We start from the raw sequence: 26705 nt of genomic DNA on the forward strand, positions 1-26705 counted from the left end.
ATATACAAGGAACTAGTTGAGCCATACCTAAGAAAAATTGTGGAGGAGCTTTGGTCCCCTTGTCTAAGCAAAGATACACAAGAATTGGAGGACGTCCAGAGAAGGTAAGCTTGGGTTAGGCCAGGCATGGAGAGATTTTTTTTAAGATGGAGAGAGGTGAAGTACACTGGGCTTGTAGTCATTGGAGTTTAGAAGAATGAGATGTGACCTTATTGAAACACCTTTGAAGTTCCTTAAGGGTGCTGGACAGGGTAATTACAGAGGTTGCTTTCCCCTTATGGGGGAGAAAAGGAACAAAGGCATATCCTCTGAATAAGGGTTGTCTGTTTAAGACAGATGGAGGATATTCTTTTCTCAGACAGTCGTGAATCTGTGGCATTCTTTACCACAAAAGGCAGTTGACGCTGCATTGTTCTGTATGAAGAAGTCTGGGATAGACAGGTTTTTAAAATCAGTAGGGTATTTGAAGAGAAGAGAAAAAGGCAGGAAACTGGCTGCTCTACCATTCAATGCGCTGACTAGCCACTTCTGCTTCTATACCTTAATTACTACCTCACGTGGCTTCAAACAGCATGTAACACTTTGAGCTGCAATTTAGATTTTACTGAACCTTTGAGATGATTCAAATATAAATAGTGGAGACCAAGGGTCAATTTCTAGGACACTTGAAATATCACCACTGTTCACTGGACATCACTGCAACTTTATTAGTTATTTTTATAATTTGCACGATGACTGAACAAATATGAAAACTGTAACCATCTGTGCACACAAATCATTTACTGAAAAGTGAAATTTACCATCAAAACTGGAAAAATACAACTTGAATTATTACCTTACATTAATCACAATGTACAGTTGCATCACGGTTTTAATTCCCAATATATTCCAATACCTTTCATAGCAAGATAATTACACCCACATTTCATTGCAAATTGCTGCATTACAAGGCTTTTAACATGAATTTGAACAGAGGGAATGACCATTTCCAGAGAGCTGGAAGCAGAATTACACACATTTACTGCATATGAAACTGTTATTTGAAGAACCAAACACATTCCAGATGTGGAGAATTTGTTTTTTTTTCATTTGCTGCAGATCATCACTTCTGAAGATGCTCATTTTTTTTTGTTAAAGCTGTAACATTCCAGGCACTGGTAAGCAGACACCAGGCAGATTTCCATTGCCTTGCTTTCTTTGAATAATTTTCAGACATTATTTGAATAATTTCAAATAATCTTATTTTGGGGATGAAATTCTGTTTGAAAGTGCTAAGAATCAAATTCAAAATAATTTACAAAAAAGAATTAAACATTGCCTTTGCTATTCCTCAATCAAAATGGACTATGTATATTTCTGTGGTTTAAAGCTATTTAAGTAAACTACTGCATCTGACAAACTGAACATGGTCAGACTCCTTCAAATGAAGTTTAATCAAAAATAATGCAGACTACTTTCCAATTTTCACAAGTACTAAACTGTGCAATACCTGTATTTTAAATTTGGTTCAAGGGGAAAAACCAGTTTGCTTTAATCTAATTGCCAGCTCAAAATAGTCACAAGCAGAATGAATACCAAAGAATTTAGAAATTTCAAACATTGATAAACCCAACAGATTTACAACAATGTCCTAAATTAGGTTTGATAATTTATTTAACTGGGACAAGTCTTCATGCATTGCCATGGCCTTAAGCATAGAAGATGCAAATAATTATGATAGAAAACCTTCTATGTTTAGTGTAGGAAAATGAGATTTCAAGAAGGTTAAATACATTCTAAAATGTACAAAACATTAACACTATATTAGTGCACTATTAAACATTAGTGAATATTTTCAATTGAAATTAAACTGCACTTTCCTTGATCCAGGAACCGTACTGGATATGGCTTTCTTATATTATGGTTTTTCCTAGAGACTACTGCTTCACATTTTAAAATTTCACCCAATCTCCTCCAGCGTATTCCCAACAATCTTAACTACATTATGGGAAGCATAATGATACGTTTTAACAAAAAGCCAAATGGAATATGAAATAAGTTGTAAAGCCAAGCAATCCATTATTACCCAGGGTCAACAGTTATACCCCCATGAGAACTGAAAACTTTTAACTACACATGCTCAATATTTTAAATCACAGCTAACTAAAATAGTAATGCAATTAAGACTTTAACTTTGTACATGTTTCTTACAGCAGCTAATCAGTGAACTCACATTAGACAAACTAGTAGTGCAAACTAGGCAATCTAAACTCCTGGAAGGCAACTGGGGCCAGTTAATGAAACACCCTGTAACAGGACTGAAGATCCTGCAAAGATACGAATAGACAAGCTAGGTCATTGATATCCCACAATGCTATGTGCCTGGATCACAGCAATCACACTTCACGAAGCAGAAATGATTTGGGGAGAGAGAAAATGTCAACTTTTGGAGTATGGATTGGAGACATGCTCTTGGCAGGTGCACAAAGATAGAGGCCAAAACAGTTATTAAAAAACCTATTGAAACATCACTCACCCAGTGCCCGAATTGCTAACACTGCCAGGCACCCCATACCATGTAAAGCTTCTGATTATTTCAAACCTCGTCCCTCAACTCATCTTTCAGGATTTTAAATGTCATGAACATTTTTCTTGGTTCTAACCTTAGTTCCATTATGTTCTTCCTTTACAGTGAGTTTTCCTGTAACTTCACTGTTCCAGTTTGCCTGCCCAGATCATTAATCTCTACATAACTTTTCACATCTCAACTATTTTTTAAAGCAGGAAGGCAAAACTAAAACGGATGTTAAGCACATTTCCAACCAACTGTACTTTTTAAAGTGACTTCGGTTCGTACACTGCAATCCCAATCTGGTGCAGTACCTAGCACAGATGGCATTCTGAATTTCCCCCTTCTGCACAAACAACTTGGTCTGGAATCAGTTTCCAACAAAAGCAAACTTATTACAAACTCATATACCAATCCCTTAAATTCACAGGTTGGCTTTCCCCTTTCCCACCCAAATCAAAACAGCGATTTCAAGATGTGGCTGGGGCTAGGACAGAAAGCCAAATCAAAAGCTTTGTGTACAATTGTGCAAAAGCTTGCTTCACCCATACCCCAGAGCCTTTAGCTAATGTGGGACAAAATATACCTGGCTTTGTTGCAAAGTTTGCAGCTGGTATTGCAAAGATTGCTTCAGCTCTATTCCACACTAATGAAAAACCTAACAATGTTAACTCAAACTTCCAAACTAAAGTTGGCATGCATGTCATCAGTGTCCATCAGCACCAGTGCTGGCGATACTGTTAAGACTGGAGTGTGTATTGTTGCAACCCCCTTTCCCCATGGTAGCTGTGCTCTGGCAAAGTCATGAGAGTTTCTTTACATACCAACAATCATTTCAAACTTGACACCGTATTTCATGCCAGAACAGAATTACTTCCAAATGTTTTGGACTCTGTTGTTGAGAATCCAAGGATAAGGCTAAAGCTTAAATGATTACAATAGTGCAGGTAGCTATAATTAATATATACAGACATCAATATACACATGGACACCTTAATGCGTATTTGCCGTTGACTTACATTTAAAAAATAAAGCAAGGTGGTCACATTTGTTTCTGCAATGGTTTAAAAATGAATTTGACCTGTTAGTTGCAGAAAACTAAGGGTGTAAAATACCAGTTATGGCTGAGACACAATACTGACATTTGTTTTCATGACTGGTAAGTAGATCCCACACTTCTGGAAAGACATTCCAAATAAACTAGGCCTATCAAACTCTGTTGGAATGGTGAGCCAATGACTGTACATCAAAACAGTTAAGACGTTATATGTAGAAAAGGAATGTGAGAAAACTAAAAAGCAAAACAAAAGCTATAAATACTGGGCAAACTGGATTTGTTTTGTAGTTTCTCAGAAACAATTAGTTTTAGTCTTCTAGAGAACGGAATGCAGTTTGCATGTCTTCAACTAGTTGCAAGTAATCTGCTTTGATTTTTGCCTCTCCATCCTTCACTGGGTCCTGGAAGGAAAACACACACAGTCAGATCAATAGGTCATTGCAATAAGCAAAGTCAGGTTTAATACCCCATTCAGTGCACATTTAATAATCACTATCTTGGAGTATGCCTCATGATTATGGACTGTGCAATTCCAAATTATTTGTTTAAACAGTTGACAAGCAGGAAACAAGCAAACAGCTCAAAACTTCATGTCAGAACGTGCCAGCTTTGACTTTACATATACGACAGCCTGATGAACTTCTCCCTTGATTACTGTAAACCTGCCACACATTGCTGCAGACAGCCCATAAAATAAAACAGCGAAATGCAGCTGTTTTTGCCTTTGAAAGCATCTGACCTTTCATGAATTCTGCCAGGCTTCCACATATTTACATAATACACGATTTCAAACAACATGCATCAGTATATTGAATGGATAACCCATTTAGCTGCACCTCATACCTGTTAGAATTTCATGATAAATGCAAGTCTTATTAGCGAAAACAGCAGGTTCACACACATTCTGCCAAAACTATTCAGGCACACATTTGTCCATTATTTGGTATTAAAAATGTTGGGTTAAATAACTGGAATGGTCAAAAGCACCAACTAGGACAGTTTAGGCCTTTGGTTGAAGTTTAATTCCTCACTAAAAAAGCAAGATAAATGTAAGTGGAGGAGGCTGGTACAGTTCCAACATTTAAAAGGCATCCTGACAGGTATATTGAATAGGAAGGGTTTAAGGGATATGGCCAAATGGGATTTAGATTCATTTAGGATATCTGTAAGGCATGGACAAGTTGGATCGAAGCATCTATTACTGCTCTGTACATCTCTACACTTATGATGAACTTGCAGTACTTTTTCTCCTTCACTGCTACCTCAGTGGCTCAGCACCAGAAATCTGGGTTCGAATCCAGCATTTCTGATCACTCAGTTATAGGAGAGATATTAAGTCGGCGAGGGTTTAGAAGAGATTAACCAGCATGTTGCTGGATGTGGATGCTTTGAGTTAGAGAGAAAGAAGAATGGATAGGCTGAGATTTTCTTTTCCACTGGAGCCTAGGAAGTTGAGAAGCAACCTTATGGAAATTTATAAAATAATGAGGGGTATAGATAAAGTTAATGGCAGCTCTTTTTTCCTTAGGATGGGGGGGAACTTGAGGACTAGGGGGCATATTTTTTAAAGGTGAGAGGAGAGAGATTTAAAAAAAAACAAGGGGCAATTTCTTTTTGTTATTTTTTTAAAATACAGGATGGTTCTGCTTTGGAATGAACTTCTAGAGGAAGTGGTGGATACAGGTACAATTACAATGTTTAAAAGACATTTGGATAAGTAAGAGTAGGAAAAGAAGGCTACAGACAGGTAGGTGGAACTAGTTTAGTTTGGGATTATGTTCTGCATGTACTGACTAGACCAAAGGGTCTGTTTCCCAACTGTATGACTATGCAAACTCCACACTGACAGTCATTCTCCCCATGTCTGTCGAGGTTCCTTAAGTTTCCTCCAATAGTACAAGGATGTGCAGGTTAGCCTGGGTAAATGCAGGGTTACAGGGATAGGGTACACAGCTGGGTCTGGATGGAAGCTCTATGGCAGTCGGCAAGACTTGATGGGCTGAATTGCTTCTTTTGCGCTATAGGGATTCTATGATTGAGACTAGACTTCAGCTCCTTTCCATTCTATATTCAGCAGTGGTCAGCAGTGAGCTTGACTGAGATAGAAGAACATGGCATCATGCTTATTCTAAGTAGTTACCTTGAATTTCATGGAACTCAACTTGTACAGAATCTCGCCCATGTGTTCACGGATAATCGACCATGTAATCTTGTTATCGCTTTGAGCAGTTGATTCGACAGCATGACGAGCCATATCATAGAAACCAATCATATTTGACAGCATACCGACAGTTTTGTAGAATGGGCAAAATCTAAGGGTGTGGGGGAGAAAAAAAACAGGATAGCTTTGTCAGAATACAATAGAAAACATGCTACTTCAAACTTATTCTGGATTATGTCTGTCAAATGAAGTTTAGCAAGTTTATCAGTCTAGAAGCATCATTGCTGAGAGCGATAATACCAAGCTTCTCACCAACTTCTCACTTTCTAGCCACCTCCTCTGACATTATTCTATTAAATCCATCCACTCATGAGACATTAAAGAATGAGGATATCATGCATTTCTTTACTGTGTGGCTTTAAAGTCCAACTTTCCACTGCCCTCAAATCGACACACTTGTCCCAAGTTGCTTGACCCCTTTCCCCTACTTAACTGTTCTATCACAGCCCCAAGATAAAAACATTACTAAATACTAACTAAATTCTTGAACAGTCATGCAAACCCTTGTTCATTGGCATAAACCTGGCCCCCAGCTTCTTTCAAAAAAAAAACCTCAACCAATCCACTATCCATATGCATTCTCCAGAAAAATAATCTGTAAGAGAGCACTGGGAAGAAGTTATACACTTAATCAGACTGTCTATCTCTTAACATGATGAAAATGACACCTTTATGCACACAGAGTTTCTCCAGCAATTTTGGTTTTTGATGCATTGTCTATTATTGTTTCTCATAATCTTTGAAGTGACATAAAACACAAGACTTCACTGGTTATATATTAAGGGCCTTACAGGTTCCATCATCAACATGTTAAGAATCAGGAGAGGACAGCAAATACTGCCACAATTTTAACTTATCACTGTCACCCCCTTAACACAAAATACAGAGCATGCAAACAGACCATTCAGCCCAGTCAATGCTAATGTTTAAGGTCCACATAAGCTTTCTCCTGTTCTACTTTATATCACCTTCTCAACATATGCTTCCATTCCTTTCTCCCTCACGTTTATCCAGCATCCACTTAAATGCATCTTTTCTATTCATCTCAGCCCACCCTTATGGTAGCAAGTTCCACACTTTCACCACTGAGTAAAGAATGAAATAGTGCTACATAGGATGAGAAGTGTTTTTCTGAATTCCCTATTTGATATCATGATGAATATCTTCGAAAGAAAAATTGCTGGTCTCTACTTTTGCTCTATCCTACAAGTGGAACCAGTCTGCATCTAATCAAATATTTTCATAGCTGTGCAGCAGAAACAGATGCTGTAAGAAATTAAGTACTAAAAATACTCTAGTTAAACAATTTTCACATCAAAAAGGGTATGACAGACTGTGTTCTGAGTGAGAGAGGAAAATTATGGGAGAGCATTCACCGGTCGTAGGGGGTATATCCATTCTGCTGCAAGAAATCATCCTTGATCAATTTTGCCACCTCCAAAGTTATTTTGTCAGTCTCTGCCAGGGATGCCTGCACAAAAATTTGAGATACTTCAAATGAGCAACCAAACTAGATAATCTACCATCATCTCTTATAATAGAAGTCCCAGATTTTTATTTTCAATATTATCTGTAAACACTGTAACCCACATATGAACCAAGGCTGCACTTGATTATACTGCAAGAGAGGGCACAATTCATAACCATATCCAGTTGCAGTGCCTGTATTAATGATTACACAGGTAGAATGCAGTCAGGTTAGTAGTTTTTTTAAATTGGTGCTGTTCCAGGGAAAAGTGCTGGTTAGGATGCAGAGGACTCCTTGCTTTTGCTATCGTGCCATGGAATCTTCTGTCCATCTGAAGATTCATCCAGGGCCTCAGCTTAATTCTCTTCGAACTGCACTGAACTGTTAGCTTAAATTTGGTGTTCAAGAGCTGCATTGGGGAACAGGTGTGAGGCTAACCAAAAGACACCGTGGGGCAAATTAAATTTTGGATAAACTTGTGCCCTTTTCAATGCTAAATCTCAGCAAAGTTGCAAACTTGAAAAACAACTGCAACAGCACTAAGGAAAGAAAATGCGAGTTGCAAATATACAGCAACAAGTTAACTCAGCCAACAGTGTGAAGCTGGAGGAGCATAGCAGGCCAGGCAGCATCACAGGAGCACACAAGTTGACATGTTGGGTTGGGACCCTTCTTGAAGTTAACTTAGTTGACTACAAATTATTATATAGTGCTTTTAACATTAAAAAAGTACAAATAAGATATTCCCACCAACTTTGCAGGAGTGCTAGATAAAATGAAGCAAAATATGGATCCATTAGGCTAGGTGGCCAAAAGGTAGGTTTCTAAGAAGCATTTTAAAGTAGATAGAGAGAAATTCAGAGTTTGAGGGGTTAGGGCCAGGGTAGCTCCTGTAGTCTGTTCCATGAATAAATGTGTCCATCTAAACTCTGTAGAAACTTACATTTGAAAGACTTTAGCAGTGAAATAGGTGGCTATACTTCTGGCATCTGCATTTTGTCTGGTGCCTGTTCCAATCTAGTCAGCTGTACGTGGCAAAGATTTGAACAATGCAATGCTTTCCACTAACAATGAGGCACACAAAAATTAAAAGCAGCATACTCACTTTTCCAACAAGCTGGACAATTTCTGCTAGGTCCTCCTCTTCCTGCAGGATCTCTTTAGCTTTGGTCCTCAATGGCACAAATTCAGGGAAGTGCTTGTCATAGTATTCGTCCAGAGCACGGGTGTACTTACTGTAACTGATCAACCAGTTGACCGAGGGAAAGTGCTTGCGCTGTGCCAACTTCTTGTCCAACCCCCAAAACACCTAAGTTAAAGAGAGGAAAAAGTTAGTTATCAAAATGTCTCAGTTCCTTTATGTGAAGACGGCAACAACGCTCCTCAGTCTTAACTTGCACTGCCTCGTCTTTAATTTTCCTCAGTAATGCAGTCACCTCTGCCCAAACGCCTCGTTCCTCTGAAGTGTGGTGTAGACTTAGGCACCTGAAGAAATAGGGTGCAAGGTAGGAAAAATGGGAAGAACAGAATGGATGGGAGGAGGCAGGGAGCACACAGGCAACAGCAAAGAAGCAGAGGAATGAGTAGCAGTGTGAAAATAGAAGCACAATAATAGAAGCAGATATGAGAAAGCAGCCAGTACTTTTTCTCCCAAGTGCATCTCATTGCCACCTGGTGGCGAGACTGCAGTTCTCTCAACGGACTCCTCACATACACTTACTGTTAGACTTCTCTAAGTGACGGCCCTACCAGCATGGGCTCTGCAGCGGGACTAGAACAAAACTTTTTGACTCAGAGGGGAAGTATAACCGAGCCACTGCAGAAGATAACACCTATAAAAGGGAGAAGAAGCAAAACACTGTGGATCCTGGACAGCTGAAATAAAAACAAGGTGGAGAAGTCAGCAGGTTGTGTTGAGTCCAATAAGACCCTTCAGGAAGTAAACCGAGTTCCAAAGCATAGTTACGTTGGACTCAAAACGCCAGCTCTGTTTCTCTCACCGGGGAAGTAGCAGTACAACAGAATTAATCTCAGATGTTACAACTTCATGTACTTCAGGACTTTACGGAATTTAATTCAGGCAAGGAGTGAAATTGAGATCATGCTGGATCTCAAACCAGATGTCCAGCCAGCTGAACTAAATGACCCCCGAAATCCAGGTACGGTCGTCCTACTGAACCAATACGTGACTGAAAGTGACAACTTTCAAATTTGTTCACAGGACGCAGGCATTGCTGGCTACACCAAGATTACTCATCCCTAGCTGGCCAAAGGGCAGTTAAGAGTCAAGCACAAAGTTAAAGGGTATGTAGGTCAGCAAGGATGGCAATTTCCTCCCTAAAGGGCATAAGTGAATCAGATGGGATTTTGTGACAATTGATAGAGGTAACATATCACATTTGTATTAAATTCAAATTGCTATGGTGAGTTTCAAACCTATGCTGCCAGAGCCTGAGTGCTGGGTTACTAGACCTCTACCCCACCACTTGCCCCATACTGCAGCTTGAAATCCAGATTAAAACAAAAAGAGCATGAGAACAAGGAGCCAGAACCCAGTGTGCAAATTCTCCCTGTCTAGAAAAGTTATTAGGAAAACAGCTAGGGGCCCCACCTGAGTCAAACACACACACACTGTAAATGGCTGAGGTGACTTGAAACTATATGCCTGGTAGATGTTGGCCCTACTACGTGTTGGCAGTTGCATCCTTGTTTCTGTTTGGCCAGTTGCTTTGAGATTGTTCCCACTCTTTCGGCTGTGCACTGCTTCAATAATCGAAGTTATCCTGGTACAAGCCATTTTTACCTTGGTCCATTTCTACACATGAATGAGTAAAGTAAATGGATGAACAAGGATTTAAAATAAGACTGTTTTTTCCAAGTCAGTGTGCCTGGTTTAAGCTACTGGTTACCTCATGATGTCACAAAGTAAAGAGGTAAGATTACAGTGAAGCAAATGCACAGAAGGATTTCAGTAATGCTTACACGTGGTATTCCAATAGTTATACAGAATGTCAGAATTGCAGAAAAACATACATTTTGTTGATTTTTTAAAAAACATGTCTTTTTTCAGCAATATTCAAATTTGGTGCTCTTGTTTAACAGGTTGTAATTCGTGGACTGCCACAGCTCCAGGCACTGCGATGTCAGCTATTCACCCAAGTCATTAGTAAAGTTGTAACATGAACAAGACTAATGTTGTTAAGTTTGTCAATGATACAAAGATGGGTGAAAATGTAAATTGAGAACAGAAAGGTTGGAAGGAGATACAAACACATCAAACGAGTTATTAACAAGATAGCAGATGGCATAATATGGAATAGAGCGAGGTTAATAATCTTCAGCACAAGAACAGCAAAGCAGTTTTTCCTTAAAAACGCTCAACTTATGAATGTCGATGTTCAGAATGGCTTGGGGTGTTTGCACCAGGAACAAAGATAGTATGTAGGCACAGTGCATAATTTGTAAGGCAAATTGCACATTTGCATTTAGTGCAAGGGAACTGGAATAGAGAAATAGGTGTGGCTACAATTTTACAGGGATTTGGTGACAGCACACTTCAATTAGGTCACCATATTTAAGAATAGAGATACAGTTGCATTGGGATGGTGCAAAGCTCACTAGATTGATTGTAGGGGTTTCAGGGTGGCCACATGGCAAAGTGCCGAGCAAAGTGACCTCAGTTTAGATGAATGGGCAGTGATCTCATTCATATGTTCAAGATTTTGAAGGGGCGTGACAATATGTTCACAGACAGGGTGATTATCATGGGATGGGGGAGTTTAAAAAAAAGAGGGACAATCTCAGACAATGGACTGATCATTTAGGACTGTGATAAATAATTTCATGCAAAGGACTATGAATCTTAAACTCTCGTGACCGCAGGGTTATGAATTCTCCGTTGTTAACTATATTTAGAGCTCTGTTGTAATCTCTCAGGGAGAGAAGAGATGTAGGAGCAGCTAGGAAAGCGGAACTGAACTGAAGATCAGCCATGATGGTATTGCACTGCAGGGTAGGCTCGACAGACTGCATAAACTACTCTTTTTCCTCGGATGGTGATGGCTAGCACGAGGGGACATAGCTTTAACTTGAGGGGTGGTAGATATAGGACAGATGTCAGAGGTAGGTACTTTACTCAGTAGTAAGGGTGTGGAAAGCTCTGCCTGCAACACCAGTAGACTTGCCAACTTTAAGGGCATTTAAATGGTCTTTGGATAAACATATGGATGATAATGGAATGGCATAGGTTAGATGGGCTTCAGATTGGTTTCACAGGTCGGCGCAACCTTGAAGGCTGAAGGGCCTGTACTGCGCTGTAATGTTCTATGTTCTTCTTATTGTATCCTCCTGAATAATTTCAGCCAAATGGCTGAACGCACAAATCAGAAAATTCTGAGCCCTCCACACTTAGCCAAGAATAATTCATTTTTGTGTGGATGGGCTTCAGAGAAATCAAAATGTTTTATACAGGACAAAATGTGGAAATGCAGGAATGCTAATCGATAATACAACAATTCTTAAGCAGACTAACAAATGCCATAAAATATGAATGACTGCATGAGTTAGAAACTTCCAAAACTTATCATCCTTGGTAAAATTCAAAATGATTGATTGCATACACTGAATCATCCTCACTGCAGTTGAATGTGACCCAATGCGTGTTAAAGCAGATAATAAACAGGCCATTCTAAGTTTATTTACTGCTGCCAACAGGAGTGGTAAAAATTAAAAGCCTGAAGAAGCTCAAATTTGTTTTAGTTTACCTGCACGATACCAAGAGTAGCTGATGTCACAGGATCTGAGAAATCACCACCAGGGGGAGAAACACTGCACCATAAAAAGGAAAAAAATAGTTTAAGGAGTTTAAAAAAGCATCTGAAACTTTAACAGACAGCTAAGCTAGATACAACTTAAATTATTTGTTGCAGGAACCACTGGTAATAAAACCAGGAGAAGGTAGAACCCACAAGTGCAAAAGGGCAAGAGAAGAGAAAAAGGAAAGGTGAAAGTTTGAATAAATGAAAAAAGCCAGAAAAAGAAGTCAATTAGCATTCAGAAATAATAAATAGATGGTTTTAGTACAAGATTATGTCAAAATATTAGATTTCTTAGATTGAAAATGGTTTGCAAGCAGGAACTTTTTGAATTTCTGCAGCACTATGATCAAAGTCTCTATTATCCAACCTGTTAAGAGTGACACAAGCTATAGTTCATGCACCAATAGCACCTAATACTTTTCCACTGACTTGAAAGAATACCACAGACCACGTTGCCTTTGGATGCGATTTTAAAGGATCCTGTGGAAACTATACAAAACTGCCTGATAGATAACTTGTATCCTGCAGCACCAGAATACAGGGCAGGCTGTAGAAAGTGAGAGCAACCTCTGAACTGCTAATCAAACAGAATTGCACAATCTGAACTGCCTTGTTTAATCTAAGCTCTGAGGGAGTTTCTTATTGCCTTGCATGAGTGCTTAAAAAGACAAACCTCATTAGCAGATTAAGAACCTCATTAGCAGATTAAGACTGTGATTAAAGCAGTTCAGATACACAAAGCCCCAGAATTCTTCGGATGGTGTTTTGGGGTTTGTCATGTGGACTTCTAGGGCACAGGATATACAAAAAAAAAATCCAAATCAAGTCATCAGTGGAGAGGGGTTTAAAAATTGTCCACAACCATCTGCACAATGAACCAAAAATGATAATATTGTGATTCAAGCATTAGAGAACTTGGGAGTGAAAAGAGAAAGAAAAAAAGAAAATCACACATAATGCATTATTACTCTTAATTTCACTTCATATCATTGCAGACTTTAATTAAAAATAAGCATGACATTGTGTACTTAATTTTTTTTAAAGCAATGAAGAAATAAGGCATCAGTAACTTCCCATTGAGATCAAATCCCTTACACACAGGGCTAATGCTTCTAGTTTAATTCAGGACTTACGCTCCAACAATGCTGACACTACCCTCTCGCTCAGGGTTTCCCAAGCACTTCACCCGACCTGCACGCTCATAAAACGAGGCCAAACGGGCACCCAGGTAAGCTGGATAACCACTGTCTAGAAAAACAGATCAAGTTAGCTTCTATCACAATTTTGATTAGTTGCATCAAATATTTCGATCATATCAGTCTTCTGAAAGTATAGGTCTAAGTCAGGTCAGAGTCAGATGCACAGCATGAACACATTTTCCAGCATTTGTCCCATATCCCTCTAAACACATCCTACTCATGTAGTCATCCAGATGACTTTGAATTTTGTAACTGTACCAGCCTCCACCTTTCCCTTTGGCAGCTCATTCTATACAAGCACCGCATTCTGCCCGAAAAGGTTTCCCCTTAGGTCCCTTTTAAATCTTTCCTGATGTCCTCTAGTTTTGGGCTTCCTGACCCTGGGGAAAACACCTGGCTGCTCATCTTATCCATACCCCTTGTGATTTTACAAACTTCTGTAAGGTCACTCCTTAGCCTCACTCCTGAGAAAATAGCCCCAGCCTATTCAGCATCTCCCTATAGCCCAAACCCTGGCACCATCCGTATAAATCTTTTCTGAACCTTTTCAAGTTTCACAACATCTTTCCCATTGTAGGGAGACCAGAATTGAACAGTATTCCAAAAGTGGCCTAAACAATGTCCTGTGCAGCCACAATATGGCCTCCTAACCCCTGTACTCAATGCCTTGATAAATAAAAGGCAAGCGTAACAAATGTCGTCTTCACTATCCCGCCTACCTGCATCTCCACTTTTGATGAACTATGAAACCTGCACTCCAAGGTCTCTGTTTGGCAACACTCCCAAGGACCTGACCATTATCTGTCTACGTCCTAACCTGATTTGCCTTACCAAAATGCACCATCTCACATTTGTTTAAATTAAACTTCACTAGTTGCAACTGTTTTCAGAAAAATGGGATCTGAGCTGCACGTTTTGGATTTGCCTTAGATAGCCTCAGGATGAGACAGATGGTATTTCAGTAAGCAGTCCCAATATGATCTTCAGACCTGAATACACATTACTGAAACAGTATAATTCAAAACCAGGATACACTAATGCTTGCCATTATTGCATTTGTCACATAATCTTTGCAGAAGGCATCTTGGTACATCATTTTGCAAAAGTGAAGTTGCTTTAATTATTTGAAACTAAGCCTCAACTGATCCCAGCGCAGTGTTGTCTGCCTTTGGAAAGAAAAAGCTTTTAATTATTACATATTAGCTGCCAGTTATCAAAATTTGCTGAAATGAGGAAGTTACACTTAATTACCATAAAAAACCCTAAAGAGTATCAAGCAAAACAGATACCAATAAATGCAAGAAGGAACCTGCAGCATGGCCTGAATTTTCCCTGATCACAATCTCATTTCTAAAATGTAGACTATTATTTAATTTGGTTGCAACATTGTTCACAAAAAAACCCACCAGCAGGCATTTCTGCCAAACGTCCGGAGATTTCTCTGAGCGCCTCAGCCCATCGGGATGTGGAATCTGCCATCATACTAACGTGATAACCCATATCGCGGAAATATTCAGAAAGTGTAATGCCTTTAAAATGTGTCAAACAAGAAGAAACAAATTTAAGTAGATAATATTTCGGTAGAGAATATTAGGTATAAACTTTGAGTAGCCTGTATCATTTCACTACATCGTAATAATAGGAGTAGTGTGGTAAGCAGATCACCAGTTCTGCACCCGGCAGGGGTGAAGCAAGTGATGAGAGTTGGGTTCATCACTAGTCCACTGCTTGAGGTATTGTCCCCAAACAGATGAGGATAAGGAAAGGATGAATCTTATGAATACTGTCAAAATAACATGTCGGGGTTGAAAAGAGAAGCTTGTGGCTGGGATTTGAATGGCGACAAACCAAGATGATTCCAAGAAACTGGACAGTGGAACTCAGAATCAACTGATGAACTGTGAGAGGCTGTAGAGAGGTGGCAGTACATGGTTATTACATGGTAAATTGAGAGACACTTGGGTTCAGTAAATGTCAGTTTGAAGGAATTCAAACACCAAACTGAAGGAACAACTGTCACAGATCTAGGAAATGACACATCCAAAACATAGGAGACACAAGCAACGGTGGAGATGGACCAGTACAGTTTTAAAGGAGTGAACATACAGCTGTTCGAGGACAGGATGATAACAGTTTTAAAACTGAGGATGTAAGGTGCCCGAAATTATTTAAGTAAAAGGTCAGGAAGGTTGGTTGGGTAATCAGGAGCAAACAGTAACAAATTTATCTTATTAATTGTAGAGCTGAGGGTATCTTTTGATATCTCTTACTACACTGACAAGTAAATGTATGATTATCTTCAAGTAAGATCTATTCACACAATGATGTGAATAATTAATTTTTAGAACAATTAATGTTTCTCTACCAGTAAAAGCAAATACAACCAAATCAATTTAACGCAGCAAGCAAACTAAAATATAAAATAATTTAACGTTAAACCTGTGTAGATGGACGCTTCCCTGGCAGCGACAGGCATGTTTGAGGTATTAGCCACCAAGGATGTTCTCTTCATAATGCTTTCCACTTTTCCATCAACCTCCATTGTCAGCTATAAAAGGAACAAGAAAAATAGGGCACATTAGCATCCAGAATGATCTAAATTCTAAATATGGACAGAGGTGGCCATTTGAAACACATTCAGTTATCTACAAACATAAACTTGCAATGCTGTGTTTCTTTTTTCATTTTAACAAGTGTATCAGTAAAATTATAGCCCTGCCATCTTTACCCAACAGGGGATAGCTAAATGATAGGTGTTGAAATGGAAGACCAAATCTATCAATAGACAATAATCATGATGAAAAATTACAAGTGCTAAGATAGCAGACATAAGATAGCATCATCTAAAGTAGGAACACCCATGCCAAGAGAAAGATTTTTCAAATGAACGATTTATTGTCACTTGCACTTGGATGAAAAGATAGTGAAAAGCTTCAACTGTTGCCACAATCAGGCACCATTTTAAATAGCATAAAACAATAAAACAAAATATTATAATTGGTTCTTGTATACACCTTTTCATCTCTAAGCTAATGTTTGGGAAAAGGAGTTTGGGGTCAGGATTGTCAAGAGGGTAGTCAATTTCAGTAGACTAAAATGAGAATTTCTGCACTTCAGCTGGTTCGATGCCCACTTAACCAGATTAGGAATCCAAGTTGGATGTTCAGTATATTCTCTTTAAAAAATTACCTGCAAACGTAACTTCCAATTTTAAAAGTATTTCCTGTTTGAAAATAACTTGAACTAACCTCTGGGAAATCTCTCAGTACTTCAGACATCTCATTGCCACGCTCCCCACATCCAACATAAATGATCACATCACTGTTAGAGTACTTCGAGAGAGACTGGGAAATCACTGTCTTTCCACACCCAAAAGCACCTGGGATTGCTGTGGTTCCACCTTGTACACATCTTAAACACAGGAAGAGGAGAAAGAAACACAATGAATCCCTTATAAGCTGACTCTCCTGTCAACATAAAAATGAAAAGTATTCCTTACAATCAATGCATTTTAGTCTCCATATCAAGGAGTGTTGCTTAGTGGCAATTAATTCTGAGAAGAAGCTCTCTTCACGTGGCTCAAAAAGATGATCTTCAAGCTATAAAAGGTACTGAAGTGAGAGTAGTCTTAAAAACAAGACAAATATCCCCACGAGATAGCTTGTAATAACATGGCTCCCCAAGTGATCAACACTTTTTCCATAAAAACTCCTTGTCTCAACTTTATACAAGGCTTGACGAGACAGTGCTCATGAGTGAAGACCATTCTTCAACGAGAGGAAGCAAAAGTAGGTGAGGGGGGCAAAAGGAAAATAGCTGTGAAAGTGAGTGACTTAAGTACATGCATGAGTTGAATGATTATTCTAGACCAGTCTGTGCTTGCATCAACTTCATGCATCACTGGGGCGCACATCAACTCCCATAACAGTCACATTGCATGTGGCTCTGGGTCAGAATCAGGAAATTTTATATTTCAAAACCTGACATTTGGTACCCAGTTGAAACAGTTTGAGTCTCTCTAGCAGAGTTTCAGTTTGTATCCAGAAAGGCATCTTGGTATGGAATCACCAAATACTACAGGACAAGGACAGGTCCTTCAGTCCATCCTGCCTTAAGATGGTCACTTGCAAGAGCAACTCAGCTGGATCAGTTGCGATCTCTCATAAAACCCTTGCTTTTGTATTCTGTTTCTAATTCCAAAATCTAGGATCCCGCATGACTAAGCACATTGTCAGCCTGCTCTGCCACCTTCTGTGATTTTTGCACATATCCTACAGGAGACCAAACAGCAGCTGATTTCAACTTCAGATGGTGTCTGGCAGGAATTTAAATGCTGCTTTTTATATCATCGTCTGTTGCATTGTTATGAAAAAACACTGCAGCTGGGAATTTTGATAAGTCTGTGTTTGAACCAAAGTGTATTTTGTTGAAGATAGACTCACGGGAACAGTGCATCCAGCACACGCTGTCCTGTCAGCAGAGGGTGACTTGCTGGGAGCTTCTCAGTGACTGGCCTTACCTGACGTACAGGCCATACTTGAACCATGGTGAACTTTTCCTTAATGCCTTCAAATTCAAGTTCCAGAACAACATCCTTTACAAGGAAGGAAGAGAAAATAAAAGCAAGAAACAATTATTACCATCATCACAAAGGATTGCTATTTGAACAGCTTTGTTGCTATCTAAATGCGCTTGGAGATTTTGTTAAATTCATTTATTAAAATATATTCACCACTGTAAACGTTCACTTTCTCCACCACAGCTGCACAGTGGCTGTTGTGCGTACACATTGCCTGTAATTAGCGAGTTTTGAGAAGATTTGCCTGTAATTTTTTCTGTTGCCTTGTGAACACCCAGGGTCTGTGCACAGCAGTGACTGCAGGAACTGAAAGTCTGTGTTAGCACGCTGATTAATGTACATGGAACCTCTGAGCAGTTGCATACCTTGGAGGGAAATATGGTTTATATCACTTACATGATATATTGCAGCAACTCCCCAAGGTTCCCTCAATAGCAGATTGCAAATCTGTGACCTTTACTACCTAGAAGGACAAGGCCAGTAGGCAGATGGGAACACTATCACCTGCAACTTACCCTCTAAAGTCACACACCTGCCTTATTTGCAACTACTTCACCTTTCCTTCAATGTCACTGGGTCAGAATACTGTAATTATTTCCCTGAACAGCTTGGAGAGAGATGCCTTAGGTTGATGAACCACAGTGTTGCAAAAAAATAGTAGCTTACCCTCATGATTTTATGGACAGTTAGGGATGAACAATAATTGCTGCTCTTTGCAGCAATGCCAATACACTTGAACAAATAAAAGACAAATTTGCTTAGGTTTTGAACTTCGGCACAACTCAAATGTTGTTAAAGTTTTCTCCAGATCCAAGGTGCCTCTTCCTTAGTTCAAGCTCTGCCTGTGAAAATCAAGATTCTTCTGTATCTCAGCTCACCCTTCAGCCCCTTCATTGTGAGCCAGGCCTTCAGTCACTCAGCCCTCCTCACAAGGAAGTTTGACTTTCCTGCCTTTCCAGTTAACTTCCTTAGAAGACTCTCCTTCAAATTCACCTTTTGGTCCTTTTCCTAGTAACCCATACTCTTTGCTTGCAGCTTTGCAAATTATCTTAGGACTTCCTTCTATTCGACAAATATTCTTAAAATATTCCAGGGATATACGTGTTACTGACAAGGCAAGCTTTGCTGTTCATCCTCAACTGCGCATGAGAAGAGTTCTTTGCTGGGTCTTTTCATAGTTCTTACGTTAACATACAAGTGTGATCACAATCATCTTGACATGTGAAATAGATTTCCAATCAATACAACTAGGAACACATTTGGTTCAGATTTATGGCATACTTACAGAAACATCGTAGCACCCTGGTGGGGCAACATACGTAACAGTTCCTCTGCTTTTAGGTGGAAGCATGATCTTGTGCTTAATAAGAGAATTTTCAAAGACGAATCCATATATGTCTCCGCCAGTAATGTGACTACCAACCTAAAAATAAACAATTAGAGTTCAAAGGGTAACAAAATAATCAATATAAATTGTAGTTTCCAAGAGCGAGCTATTACTACAACTCAGAGACACTGGTTCTTGTTGCCATGGTAAAAGCTCTTAACTATAGACACAGAGTTGAAGTAATATGGCCGAAGGCAACTGGCTTCTTAAATTCCGTCAAATCCAAGCTATTTCTTAGTTACTGAGAAACGTACCAAATTATTATACTGGTATCGGAATAATACATAGTTTAGAATTCATTACAAAACAGTTAAGAATGAAAACATATTTAGTAAGAGGCAGAGATAATGGGAACTGCAGATGCTGGAGAATTCCAAGATAATAAAATGTGAGGCTGGATGAACACAGCAGGCCAAGCAGCATCTCAGGAGCACAAAAGCTGACGTTTCGGGCCTAGACCCTTCAGAGAGGGGGATGGGGCGAGGGAACTGGAATAAATAGGGAGAGGGGGGGGAGGCGGACCGAAGATTCTTCGGTCCGCCTCCCCCTCTCTCCCTATTTATTCCAGTTCCCTCGCCCCATCCCCCTCTCTGATGAAGGGTCTCGGCCCGAAACGTCAGCTTTTGTGCTCCTGAGATGCTGCTTGGCCTGCTGTGTTCATCCAGCCTCACATCTTATTATTTAGTAAGAGGCAGCCTCTTTTTGAGAATCAAATTGATTTAGTGAAAGGTCTTACTCGCATATTCTTGGAAGGAGTAAATTCCCACTTCAAGTCTCTACTCAGTGCATTCACATTGACGCCACGAGGGATGTAAATACTCTGCGTCAGATCATTGATATCCTTTAGTGGTCGTTGGATCCCATCAAAAATCGCTCCCATGATGCCAGGCCCCAGCTCCACAGAAAGAGGTTTCCCCGTACGAAGGACTGGATCTCCAACAGATACACCAGCTTTTGGGTGAGCGCTTAGAAAAAACACTAACATTTCTGATAAAATGATTAGCCAAGCTCTAAGAAACTTTGAAAGGACTGTAAAACTTGCACTAATCTTTCAAACCCACACACAAGAACAGCTACTTGAACAAGTTACTAGGAGGAAGCTGTCACCTGTAAAATAATTTTACGGATTATGTGGCTACCTTCAGTCAGGCGAGTACATTTACTTCCTTGGCTCAGGGTTATTCTGCCTCTCCAAGTGATCACATGGTTGTAGTAGGGTAAGAGGATAAAGGAAGTGTCTGGTTATGAAGTGGGGGACAAGACTGATGATTCAGCCAGCTTTTCTTTCCCTTGTTAGTCAATTTCATTACGTTAGAAGAGGAAGGGAAGGAAGCAAGTAGCACGAGACTAAAAATGCAACTAGAAGCTTCTAAAAAAAAAAATTCCTGTCCAAGGCAAATGTGATTAAAAAGGATATATGACATTACCCTGGAAAGTTACAGGAAAAACATGCAGTTTCCATTCCTCAGATGATTTGTCAGGTTGAGTTTGCGTAGATCTGTGGACAAACAATCTTGAGGACCAGTTGGTCTTTCATCACTAGCTCAAGAGCTCATCGCTAGTGTAACTTATCCTTCAGTTGCATAATTTCCTTCAAGATTCATTCATTCTGTCTAGTCAGCTAAAAGCAAAATTTTCAGACGTTGAAAATGTGAATTAAAAACAAAGCACTGAAGAAACTTATTAGGTCTGCGTAGAGAGAAAAACAGTCAATCTATCCAGCCTAATATAGGACGTGGAGATGGCGGTGTTGGAATGGGGTGGACAAAGTCAGAAATCACATGACAGCAGGTTCAACTCCAAAAGGTTTATTTGCACACACAAGCTTTTGGAGCCTCAGTCCTTCTTCTAACACGTGAAGGAGGACTGAGGCTCCAAAAGCTTGTGTTGGCAAATAAACTTATTGGACTATAACCTAGAGTCTAATATAGCACTTCTTTAGAACTGTCTAGTCAACTGCATGCTCAAAATGGACATTGAAAACAAATTTCCTCAGTCCGCTAAAAAAAGTTCCATTGAGCATCTTCCTCAAGTTTACACTGTTAATCAATGCCAAAAGGATACAGGTTTCTTCATAGACTTGGATCGTTGCCATATCACCCTCCAAACGAATAATTTCACCAACCAGCTCACAGTGACCTACACGAACCAGCTCATACATTGCTGCCCCAGCCATATTAGAGGCAGTGACAACTGGAAGAGGGAACAAAGAAACAAGTTAACGCATGCTTGAAAGCAAGGAGCCCCTTAACAGAACTTTGCAAATGCACAACGCATTGCCCATTTAAATCTGGATGACCATGGTTTCTGGATGGCAGTTTATTGTCGATAGGGAGCAGAAAAATTTGCAACAAATTTGCAGGGCATTAAACAAATTCTGACCATTGCCCTTGAAAGTAGGAGGAAGAACCTGATGAGCAAAGGGGCATTATAAAAGACCTTATATCTTAATCCCTACCAAATATAAATCACTGTCCACAATAAGTCTATGACTTCCATGCATCAGCAATATTTCAGGATGATTGATATCTTTAGCTGATACAAAGAAACACATTTTACACATTCCTTTGCAGTGACCCAGCTGTTTCATGATATGGAAACAAATGAAAGACTCACCAGGACCAGACACACCATGGACATATCCCACCATCGTCTCATGGTCCTCATCTCGTATCTTGGGAAGTTTGCTGAAATCCATCTTGATTAATCTGAAACAAATTCATAGTATATCAGATTTAATGACAGAGATATTAAAATTGACAATTGATAACCATATCAGACTAGCTATCGCCACCAGATTTATTACTTGGGGTCAAATTTAAATTTCCCCAGCTGCTGTGGTGGAATTTTAAGCTGGGCTCCTTTCAGTTAGCCAGGTCCTCTGGTTTATGAACCCAGTGACGTTACCACTGTACTGACTTTCTCTAGTTTATACCTGGCTATGGGAGTAGAGATTTGAGTAAATTCAGCAATCCCAGAGAAATCTTGCCTAAGAAATTCCAGGATGACGAGGGGGCAAGTTTCCCATGAGTTCCCGGCCCTGTCTGAATTCCAAGAATGGAAGTTGGCTTCATATGGTGGGCGGAGGAGGAACGAGGTGGCTCCATGCTGCTTTTGGTCAATGTCTGGGATATGCGAGAGAACGAAGTTGGGAGATGGACAGGAATTTCACTGCACCATTTTACTGGGCTTCCAGAGGCTACAAATCTGCCAATTCCTCAATGTCAGATCAATGGTGATTGAACTGGAGAAACGGATTCCGGATTTCACTTCTGCAGATTCTGGTCAGAGTACGCAAGTATGTTTGGATCATGTAGGGCATTGTTATCATCCTACATGCAAGGGGACGTGCAAAAGGCAAGGAACTGGCACTAAGTCATGATGCTCATTTAAACTGCAAGTGCAGACACCAAATCATCTCCTCCCAAGCTGTAATTTGTGTATTTTGTACTTAAATTTGAGGCAAAGATGGAATCAACAAGACATCTGGAAAGAGGGAACATTATACCTCTTTTAATGGTATGGGGGCAGGCAAGTCTACCATAGGATGGAAGTTATTGCTGTTAAGTAAAAGCTGACAAACCCAGAACTGGGTACAGTACCAAATTTAATCAAAATTGTAGATTTCACATCTGATCCTAATAGAAACTAACTTTTCACTCTTTACAGTTTCAACATTCAATTAGGAGCCAAGTACGAAGAACATAAACGAATTTCTCTTGCAGCTGCTGGTCAAGTGAGTCAATATCTTGGGGCACAAGTAAAAGTTAGAAGTCACTCTGGCAAATATTGCGGTGAAACCAATGCTGTACTGGTTACACTCTTCCCAGAGTGATCAGAACCAGTTTCACGCCTTCCTAATCTAAACGGCCAACACCAAGCACAACTTAGCTGTCCAGGTCAGAATCAACCAAGGGAAACACTGATCAGAAATTGAACCTGGAACCTTACACTTTGAAAACAAGTTGCTTAAAAAACACCAAAACAAAACTTAGCCCATTTTCAGGGATCTGCTATTGACAACCACCACTGAGTCGACTGTCAATGAAGCTTACATAATCAAATTTAGCTAATATCAATTGCTTACTATATTCAGTTTTTGGACCAAGTACCATGACAGAACTTTACGCAAACCACAGATAGACAGAAACCTGACTCCAATCTGTATAAGATACTGGGGAACATGAGTTTTGATAAACTAAAGAGACTCCATTGTATTCTCAGAGGAAAGATAATACTCGTAGTGATCTCTCTGCACCATTTTACTGGACTTCCAGAAGCTATAAACCTGCCAACTTCCTCAAATTCAGATCACTGGTGACCGAAGTGGAAAAATAAACCCCTGGTTGCACTTCTGCAGACTCTGGTCACAGTGTACAAGTACGTCTGGTTACAAAGTTTCCACAAGGTTGAATTATAATAAACAATAATCAGCTGTTATGCATACTGTTGCATTAGCTAAAGTATACTTTCCAACATCCTTATGTTTCAGGGACCATCTCCTCAGAATGCTGCTAATTTTAGTTTCCTAATTATGAATGTCATCAATTTAAACATCTGCTTCATATCAAATGCACAATGTTAAAATTACAACATTCTGTTGAATGTACCAGCATTTACTCATCATTCAGTAGACAGCAATCTGCCCATTCAAATACTGCTTGGTGCAAAGAAAACCAACTGCCCCCCTCGTTCTCTCACCCATCTTGTTGACACTAATTAATTTCAAACTGACAATTTGTATTTTCTTTGATTAGAGTTTTATGTTCCTCTGATCACTCACTCACCTACCAAAACTCAAGGTTGTGTTTCAAACTTAATCTAAAACAGAGTGGACTGGTTCATCAAAATCAGAGACATCAAATAAAATTGCAGTGTGAAGTATACCAGAACAGGCATTTTCGATTTTATATCCTGGCTATTGGACAAAGTACAAATCCAGCTAGCAATAGGCACACTTGCCTCTTTCAGTGATAACACACTGCAACCATGAAAGAATTTTCCTGAAGGGCAATTATGACTGAAACACAGAGCCAGAGTCAAACAGGAAACAGACCCTTCAGTCCAACTCCGCCACATCGACCAGACATCCCAATCTGATCTAGTCCCATTTGGCAGCAATTGGCCCAGATCTCTCTCAACTCTTCCGATTCAAATACCCGTCCAGGTGCCTTTTAAATTTTATAATTGTACCAGCATCTACCACTTCCTCTGGCAGCTCGTTCCATACATAATTGATTACCGTGTGAAGAAGTTGTCCTTCAGGTGCCTTTTAAAATCTTTCCTCTCTCACCTTAAAGCTATATCCTCTAGATTTTGAAACCCAGGGCCTACGGAAATAACTTTGGCTATTCATCTCACCAATGCCCTTGATTTTATAAAACTTCTAAAAAGATCACCGGTCAGTCGCCAACACTCCAGGGAAAATAGTCTCAACCTATTCAACATCTCCCTATAGCTCATATGGCCCCAATGTCCTGTACAGCCGTAATATGACATCCCAACTCCTATACTCAATGTTGTGACTTATGAAGGCAAGTGCGCCAAATACCTTCTTCACTACCCTGTCCACCTGCAATTCCACTTTCAAGGAACTATATACTTGGTCTCCCAGCTCTGTTAGGCAACATTCCCCAAGGCCCTACCGTTAACTGTGTAAGCCCTGTCCTAGTTTGCCTTACCAAAATGCAATAATTCACATGAATTAAAATTAAATTTTATCTGCCACCCACTGGCCTATTGGCCCATCCGATCGAGGTCTCATTGTAGCTGGAGATAATCTTGTACACCACCTACTTTGAAGTCATCTGCAGACTGACTAGCCTTACCTCTAATAACCACAACTAACTGATTTTATTCACATCCAAATTATTTATGTAAATGAAGAAAAGTGGTGTGCCCAGCACAGATCCTTGTTACACACCATTCTGGTATGAAGAACAACCCTCCACCATCACACTCTCTGTCTCCAAATCTTCAAGCCAATTTTGTATCCAATTGGCTAGCTCTGCAGATCCCATTTGACCTAACTTTACTAACCAGTCTACCATGCAGAACCCTGTGAAACACTTGGCTAAAGTTCATATGGACAATATCTACAGCTCTGCCTTCTTCAACCTTCTTTATCACCGCTTCAAAAACTCAAGATAGTGAAACATGATCTGCCATGCATAAAGCCATGCTGACTATCCCTAATCAGTCCTTGGCCTTTCCAAGTACATGTAAATCCTGTCCCTCAGAATCCCCTCCAACAAGGGATCCACCACTGATGTCAGGCTCCCTGGATTTTCAAAAAAAAAAGGCACTACATTAGACAACCTCCACTCTTCCGATACCTCACCCGTAGCTGTGGATGATTCAAATCTCAGCAAGGGGTCTAGCAGTCTCTTCTCCAGCTTCTCACAAAGTTCTGGGAAACACCTATAAGGTCCCAAAGATTTATCTAACATTATGCATTTTAAGACCTCCAGCACTTCCTCTTCTTTAATATTTGCATCTTACAAAGTCTCCATATTTATTACCCCAAGTTTCCTGGCTTCCTAGTCCTTCTCCACAGTAAATAATGACAAAATATTCATTTAGTACTTCACCTATCTCCTGTGGTTCCACAAACAGATGGCCACACTGATCTTTATAGGGCCCTATTCTCTCCCTAGTTACTCTTTTTGCCTTAATTAATTTACAGAATCTCTTTGGATTCTCCTTAACTCTATTTGCCAAAGGTATCTCATGTCCCATTTTTGCCCTCTTGATTTCCTCTTAAATATACCTCTATTGCCTTTACACTTTTCTGGGACTCACTCAATCGCAGCCATTTACACCTGATTATGCTTTTTTCTGGACCAACATTCAGCATTCCTTACACCTACCAGCCTTGCCCTTCAAACTAACAGGAGCATGTTGTCTTTGAACTCTATCTCATTCTTAAAGGCCTCCCACTTCCCAAGTGTCCCTTTACCTAACTATCCTCCCCCCATCAACTTTTGGAAGTTCCTGACTAATGTGTCAAAATCGGCCGTACTCCAATTTAGAACTTTACCTTTTTGGTCAGTTCTATCCTTTTCCATAAATATTTTAAAAATAATAGAATTGCGATCATTTGCACCAAAGCAAGCCCCTACTGACACCTCAGACACTTGCCCCGCCTTATTTCCTGACAGAAGGTCAAACATTGCACTCTCTGCAGGAGGTACATCACATATTGAGCAAGAAAGTTTTCCTGTACACACAAATTCCTCCCCATCTAAGCACTTAACACCACGACATCCAGTCTATGTTTGGAATGTTAAACTTCCCTTTCATTATAATCCTATTTTTGTTAGAGATTAGATCTCCTTATACATTTGCTTGTCAATTTCCCACTTATTATTGGGGGCCTATAATACAATCCCAAAGTGATCATCCCCTTAAGTTCTACCAATATAACTTT

General features: G+C 39.8%; 1 protein-coding gene across 2 annotated transcripts in view; it reads right to left on the reverse strand.

The window, feature by feature from the left end:
• Positions 1-682: 682 nt before the first annotated feature.
• LOC125453151 (V-type proton ATPase catalytic subunit A) overlaps positions 683-26705 on the reverse strand; it is a 37942-nt gene continuing 11919 nt past the window's right edge. For both annotated transcript variants that reach the window (XM_048532331.2, XM_048532332.2), the window contains exons 2-15: positions 21893-21984; positions 21341-21469; positions 20013-20227; positions 19175-19312; positions 17753-17904; positions 16559-16721; positions 15750-15858; positions 14717-14839; positions 13245-13359; positions 12058-12121; positions 8400-8603; positions 7203-7297; positions 5746-5917; positions 683-4006 (exon numbers count right to left, since the gene is read on the reverse strand). In XM_048532331.2, the coding sequence (XP_048388288.1) occupies positions 3914-4006; positions 5746-5917; positions 7203-7297; positions 8400-8603; positions 12058-12121; positions 13245-13359; positions 14717-14839; positions 15750-15858; positions 16559-16721; positions 17753-17904; positions 19175-19312; positions 20013-20227; positions 21341-21469; positions 21893-21974 (1854 nt within the window). In that variant the 5' untranslated portion in view covers positions 21975-21984 and the 3' untranslated portion in view covers positions 683-3913. The remainder of the gene's footprint in view (positions 4007-5745; positions 5918-7202; positions 7298-8399; positions 8604-12057; positions 12122-13244; positions 13360-14716; positions 14840-15749; positions 15859-16558; positions 16722-17752; positions 17905-19174; positions 19313-20012; positions 20228-21340; positions 21470-21892; positions 21985-26705) is intronic.

This window comes from Stegostoma tigrinum, chromosome 6 (assembly GCF_030684315.1).
Source record: "Stegostoma tigrinum isolate sSteTig4 chromosome 6, sSteTig4.hap1, whole genome shotgun sequence".
Lineage (NCBI taxonomy): Eukaryota > Metazoa > Chordata > Chondrichthyes > Orectolobiformes > Stegostomatidae > Stegostoma > Stegostoma tigrinum.